Genomic DNA, 7,500 nt, shown 5'->3' with positions numbered 1-7,500 from the left:
TTTCCCCATGACGATTCTCTTTTACATCTGTAAGAGATTATAGATGAACCTCGCCAATGTTTAACACAAAACAACAGTTAGCGTGCTAACTGTTACTGTGGCGCTGACCTGAACCCAAAACCCTCTCACGACCCTATTTCCCATTTCTGCTTTCTTTTCAACGGGGGGTTAATTTGGAAGAATTGTCGAGGTGATTCGGGTTAGTTTGTTGAGGTGCAGGGTGTGGGTGGGGTGGGGTGGGGTGGGGAGCTGTGGGTTTTTTTTCGATCAGACCTCCGAATAGCCCACAAAAGCTGTGGGGCTAACACCATATGTTGAAAATGCTACCCCCTCCTTGCACTACCCTAGCCAACCCTACCCTACACGCACGCACGCACGCACGCACGCACGCACGCACGCACACACACACACAGAACACAGGCCTTCCTCGCCGCGCTCCACCGTACTAGCTCACACCGAAGTGAGAGGAGACAAAACGGGTAATCCCACCCTATTCAGATCTCTCTAGATGCCTAAATGAATGCTTGATCGCCTGGGTGTAGCAACGGACCATTCAGCACACAGCCACACAGTAGTTTCCCCCCCCCCTCTCCGACCCCCACCTCACTCACTTTTCACCAACACATCCTGCAATGGAAAACACTTCTGCTTAACAAATTAGAGTGAAAAGGAGCAGGGGAACAGAAAGGGGATAATTCAATTAGCCACCCCCAGTCCTACTGACCCCCCCCCCCCCCCCCCCTTCTTCTTTTTTTCAGGGCAAATATAAAGGTGGAACCAAAAGAAAGAAAGAGTGGAAGGGATTACTGTGGCGGACGGGACGAAGAGACCTGTGTGGGCCTTTCAACGGGACCGTAGCCATTCAAAGCAAAAGAACTCTGCAGAAAACATCTGAGACCAACCAAGAGATTCAAGAGAAGGAGAGAAAAAAAACAGAGTGCCACAAAAGTGACAAGGAGGAATGGAGGAAATAGAGAGTCGGGGGGAAACTGGACGAGCTGAGAGTGAAACTGAGGATGAAACAAAACAAGTGTCGTTTTTCCACAGATAATGGGTGGTGAACTTCGATAGAGAAGTTTACACGGTGAAGTGTTGAAGTGGTGCAGCAGCGTTGACACTTGAGATTAAAGACAAAGTCCGCTGTTTCCTCCTTTTTTGAGCAAACGCACATATCCAAGCATTTTTTTTCAAAGCAGCACCTACATGGTTCCTTCCTTTTGATGATAAGCAAAGTAAGATGTGTAGAGAAAAGTAGACAACTAGCTCAGATCAGTGAGACAGAGACCATAAGCATGACACATGAGGCATGACCCAGAGGAGAATAGGGCTGGATGAAAAGAGGCGGCAATGGAGTACTGTCACTAGATAGATAGATAGATAGATAGATAGATAGATAGATAGATAGATAGATAGATAGATAGATAGATAGATAGATAGATAGATAGATAGATGGCACGACACAGAGGCACGACACAGCTCAATCATAATGCAAAAAGTGACGGCTAAGTCACGCTGTGTCGAGCTGTAGGCCTACCAAAAAAAATGGCAGTGGAAATAGAGGCAGAAGAGAGTATTGAGGGGCCAAATACTCTCTAGAAGATGTTGAATTAATTCTCTAGGGTTTTTTTTTTTAATTAACTACATTTTTTTTTACTGTGGGTGTGAGGATGCTGGGGCTTACCGCAAAGGTATATATTTGGCTTTGAAAGTGGTGGGGACATTATGGTAAATTGTCTGGGTCAACTATTCTTTCCATTATATCTTTTGGAAAAGGTGGTGGGGATAAGCTAGGTTCATCTCTAAAGTGGTATGGACATGTCCCCACCATCCACACCTAAAATGACAGCCATGGCTTACCGTGAGGTGCTGGAAGAGCCAGGCGCGCATGATGTTGGTGGCCACCTTGGGGAAGATGCCCCTCTTCTTCTGCCGCTTCTTGTCCTGGTCATCCTCGTCGCCCGTGCCAGGGGACGCCAGGCTGTTCTCCAGGCCATCTCCTGAGGTGCATAAGAGGATGGCAGGGGAGATGGAGGGAAGGGAGGAGGGAGAGAGAGAGAGAGAGAGATGGAGGAGGGGGAATGGGTAAGAAACGGATATAGAAAAAGGGGCGAGAGAGTGATGTAGAGAGAGAGAGAGAAGAGAGAGAGATGGACGAGGGGGAATGGGTAAGAAAGGGATATAGAAAAATGAGTGATGTAGAGAGAGAGAGAGAGAGAGAGAGAGAGAGAGAGAGAGAGAGAGAGAGAGAGAGAGAGAGAGAGAGAGATGGGGGAGTGGGAATGGGTAAGAGAGAGAGAGAGAGAGAGGGAGAGAAAGAGAGAGAGAGAGAGAGAGAGAGAGAGAGAGAGAGAGGGAGAGAGAGATGGAGGAGTGGGAATGGGATGGGTAAGAGAGAGAGAGAGAGAGAGTGAGAGAGAGAGAGAGAGAGGGAGAGAGAGAGAGAGAGAGGGTGAGTGAGTGAGTGAGAGGTCACCTCTGCAACAGCCCTCCATCCCGATGTAGAGCCATCAGTCCACATCAGTACAGATGTACAGTGAAGGGCCCAGCACACACACACACACACACACACACACACACACACACACACACACACACACACACACACACACACACACACACACACACACACACACACACACACACACACACACACGAACGCACACACATAAAAACACGTCTCTGACGAGCAACACCCCCCCCACTCATATACACACTCACTAACACACACCCTCGTAGTTCCCCTATAGTGTGGCTCTGGTAATGAAGAGAGAAAGGGATGATAGAGATAGAGATAGAGAGAGAGAGAGAGAGATGAAGGGAGAGAAAGAGAGATGGAGAGATGCGGAGATACCAGAGGTAGATAGACAGAGAGAGAGAGAGAGAGAGAGAGAGAGAGAGAGAGTCAGAGAGAGCATGAGCAATAGAGGCAAAGCAGAGAGAGAAAGAGAGATAGACAGAGCGATAACGGAGAGAGAAGGGCGATAGGAAGCGCTCCACACTCATGTCTTATTAATTCAATGTGAGCGGTGCGTTTGACGCGGGGGTAATGAACGTCGGGCCCGAGCCGCTGACATGATGCGGCCTCGTGTACGGCTCGGAAACAGGAACATAATAAAGGGAATATTTGATGCTCGTATGCCGTTGGTTCGTTTGGCTTGCTTGCTTGCTCACTTGCTTTGCTTGTTGCTTCATGGCGAGAGGGGAAAAAAAAAATAAGCTCATCTTTAGATGTGAAATGCAGGACGAGGAGGGGAATGGGGGAAGGGCTGAAAATAAATAAATAAATAAATAAATAAACAAACAAACACACACACACACACATAGACGCAAACAAATAATAATAATAAAAAAACTGACACACACACACACACACATACATACACACAGTACAGGGATAATGAGATGGTGTAAAATCGTGAAACACAACACAGGCTTGCTTGTTAGGGGTGAATCCCTAGCTTGCCTCTGCCTGTCTGTCGGTGGCTTTCCAGCAGTTGCGTTGCCGCCTAGTGTTCCTATCGTGGACCAGATCTGGGCCACAGCTGAGCTGAATCCTATCACTCACAGAGGCAACAATCTCCCATTCTGAGGATTTAAATACTCTTGTTTGGCTGGCTGCACTCTCTCTTTCTCTCTCTTTCTGTCCCTCTCTCTGTTTAATCTTGACATTAATGCACATCAAACACAAACAGGTAATCGGAGTGCTTCTGGGTCTTCACCTTGATATGCCCTGAAGAACGCCATAAGGGCCGAATCCGCAATAAGCCACAATAAAAAGTAAAAAAGTAGCCACAATAAAAAGTAAAAATTGTAACCTTGAGTGCCTTAGAATTTATCTACCTGGACCTGCACATCAATTTAAGCACATCCTTGCCTCATCTACAACAGTTTCAAGACTATCCTGTTTGGGACCATGCTGAAATTAAATCTAATACTGGACCTGAAACCAGGTGTTGTAGGGCGGAGTACTGTAGAGAAAAGTTGTCCTAGTATTGCGACAGAAAAGGCCTTAAGTATAAGGATGCCAGAAAAATCACTTGCAATTAAAAAAGACAAAGTAAAACAAAACAAAAACAATCAGAACCTGAGCACAGGCAAGGTAGGGTAGAGCAGGGGTACGTTTCTCGAAACCATAGTTCCTAACTACATTAGCTCCTTTGTTGTTTCCAATGCAATTTCCCGTTGGCAACTACCCAATTTGCTAGCTGGCTAACAACTACACTTTCAAGAAATGCACCCCAGAGCAGGGAAAATTGATAGTGGTATGTGATTGCTACTGAAAAGTGCCACCGGCATTACTGTAGCCAGGGATGCTACCTGATCAGTGGCCTTACACCTACTCCGCACCTGACCTTGTTTTGATGTCGGCAGCGGGGGTGGGGGTGGTGGGGGGTGCAATCTGCACGGAGTCTCGTGTCCAGACAGGAGGTCCTCCTCCCTGAACAGACACTTCCTTTCTTCCCAAGGCATGCTCCTCCTTTTCTTCTCTCTCTCTCTCTCTCTCTCTCTCTCTCTCTCTCTCTCTCTCTCTCTCTCTCTCTCTCTCTCTCTCCCTCTCTGTCCTTTTTATGCTCCCTTGTGCCTCCACTCTCTCCCTCTCCCCATCTCCATCTGTCCATCCCTTGGCTCTCTCTCTCTCTCTCTCTCTCTGTCTATCTCTCTCTCGGCCCTTTCCTTTCTACATCTCTCTATCCCGTTCCTCCACCGCCATTAATTGTGCATCAGCAGAGATGATTTACTTTTAACAGTCATGGTTATTTTTCTTGCCCTGAGGGCGTATAGCTGCCTTGAAAGCCTGGCCTGCGGGCGATTGAATAATGCATCTGGCTAGCTCCGCCCTCCGGGGGCCGGGCGCAGGAGCCCTCCTTTTCTTAAGACTCACCCCGCCGTGTCTACTTGTTTTTGGGGATGCATCAATCAAAAAGGTCCGCCTATATGCAAGCCATATTCACGCATAAATATTTCAGCTAATGAATAATGACATTCAAATCAGCAGGGGCGGGTTGGGGCTGTGGGGGGCAGAGGGGGCATCGGATCGGATCGTGTGTGTGTGTGTGACTGTGTGTGTGTGTGTGTGTGTGTGTGTGTGTGTGTGTGTGTGTGTGTGTGTGTGTGTGACTGTGTGTGACTGTGTGTGTGTGTGTGTGTATGGGTTGGGGGGGGGGTATAGAGGGGTCAGTTAAGACGGGGACACAGAGAAGAAGGAGAGGGAGAGGCAGAGGGAGAGGGAGAGAAAAGCAAGGCAGGCTTTTTTTAGGACCCTTGGAGGATGATGGCGTAATCAGGACAAAGTCAAGGGCAGGCCATAGGCCCGTGGCCCCTCTCAAGGCCCTTAATGTAAACATTGACCATAGTCCACAGTCTATGACAGCAAGTCTATAAAACCACACAGCACACACAACAACAACAACCAAAAACACTAGTGTTGATACAACTCCTAAAGAGTTGAAATGAACTCAAGTAACATTTTGCTCCCACTTTTAAAAAAAATTGACATTTCACTATTGTGATAATTTAGAATAAATCCTACTCAATATTGTCTAAAGGGCTGTAGAGATGAAATTACAATGGCCACCTGCAGAATTTCACACTGAATTTTGTCAGAGTACTTTGACTATCTACAGGGTTTAAATGAAATATGAAATATTGACAGCCAATTTTTTTTTTACTGTGCACTGTATATGAAAAGCTACAGTATAGCATCTAATTTCTGATCAAATAAGGGGACAAAAAGTTTTTTTTTCCCCACTACATGACACTGTTCAAGTATTGGCTATATATATATATATATATATATATATTTTAATTTTTTGGACTACATTTTGGTCAATATGGAGATTTGTTTTTTAGAACTTTCTTTTTGATCCGTCTCAGAGTCCATATGTTCTTTTTTTTGTCTCTATCTGTTTTGACCTCTCATATTCCATATGGAGATTTCCATGGCTGTGATGGGACCTATTAAACATGACAGACGTGCTACGCAACACTGTTACTTGTTTAAATAAAAAAAGGATCTCGTGCATCTCACTATGCAAATGAAAGTCTCATTAGCAGCTCAGAGCTATCAAAGCAAACAATGAAATATCACCCAAGTGTCGCTCATTTCATGAAAGCTGCGCTGCCACGGACGATGGAGAAGAAGAAAGCGAAAAAGTGAAACAAGAAATGAATGCATAAAAAGATGGAATAAATGGAAGGACAGGATAGCCAACAAAACAAAAGGAAGAATGAAAGACAAAAATGACAAAAGGCAAATAAAACTAAACAAAGAAAGGAAAGGGGGAAAAAAGAACTCCTCATTACATCTGCAAAGAAGCCACAGTAACCCCCCCCCCCCCCAACACACACACACATGCCCCCCCACCCCCCCCCCCCCCCCCCCCCCCCCCCCCCCCATCTCCCCTCTTGCAGCACCAGAGCGGTAAGGCCGCAGGGCAGATCCTAGCCGACGCTAATCGCTTCTGACTGTTCCCTGGCAACTCGGCCCATCCAGCCTGTGTGTGTGTGTGTGTATGTGTGCGTGCATGTGTGTGACTGTGCACTCTGGAAGGGCGGCAAGGGAGGACCAGGGCTCCTATGGCCTGCTGGCTGGCCAGTCTCTCTCTCTCTCTCTCTCTCTCTCTCCCTCTCTCTCTCTCTCTCTCTCTCTCTCTCTCTCTCTCTCTCTCTCTGCTGTTTTCTCTTCTCGCGTGTGACGCAGAGGGGGGCCGCCAGTGCCTCGGGGAAGGCTGGACTTTGCCCCCCCAGGCACTTTTTTGGGGGTGGATGGATGGAGAAGGGAAAAACAGCACCTTAAGACATGGAGAAGAGCTCCTTCTCCTCCTCAGCCATAGCCATATACCCTATTACACCAGCCTCCATCACTGCCAACCTCAGCACCATCCCCATCACCCCTATTGCTACCTATGGCAAGATGTGTGTGTGTGTACTCTACTTAACCCTGTGCTAATGTTGATAATAATAACAATAATAACAACAACAACAATAATAATAATAATATTAATAATAATGATAATAATAATAATATTAATAATAATGATAATAATAACAATAACAATAATAAAAAATAAATAACCCTTCTTAGCACCTGCACCTGTTCTGAATATTTCCTGTGCATTTTGCATCTGCTAGTGATGTTGGCTATGTTTATGTCCTCGATTGTAAATCGCTTTGGTTAAAAAGCGTCTGCCAAACGTAATGTAATGTAATGTAATGTAATGTAATGTAATGTAATGTAATGTAATGTAATGTAATGTAATGTAATGCTAGCCCATCTCCTCATGCCTCTCCATGCCTTTCTCCTGACACACTCCCTCTCTCTCGCTCTCATTGCTCTTAAGAGGCACATACAGCATGGCATACTACAAAACATGTCCTTACTTCCAAAATTTAGAAAAGCATGGTTGTTATTTTTCCTATTGTTATTATTATTTTTATTATTATTATTATTCCCTCCGCCACGGAGGTTATGTGATCATTTGAGTTTGATGTTTAGTCTTA

General features: G+C 45.8%; 1 protein-coding gene across 1 annotated transcript in view; it reads right to left on the bottom strand.

Moving 5' to 3' along the window:
* meis2b (Meis homeobox 2b) overlaps positions 1-7,500 on the bottom strand; it is a 28,484-nt gene that overhangs the window by 7,491 nt on the left and 13,493 nt on the right. Inside the window, exon 8 of the mRNA XM_063222444.1 lies at positions 1,858-1,997. Coding sequence (XP_063078514.1) covers positions 1,858-1,997 — 140 coding nt within the window. The remainder of the gene's footprint in view (positions 1-1,857; positions 1,998-7,500) is intronic.

This window comes from Engraulis encrasicolus, chromosome 18 (genome assembly GCF_034702125.1).
Source record: "Engraulis encrasicolus isolate BLACKSEA-1 chromosome 18, IST_EnEncr_1.0, whole genome shotgun sequence".
Lineage (NCBI taxonomy): Eukaryota > Metazoa > Chordata > Actinopteri > Clupeiformes > Engraulidae > Engraulis > Engraulis encrasicolus.
Note: the sequence above shows the minus strand (reverse complement) of the source record. Positions and strands in the feature narration are given on the sequence as shown.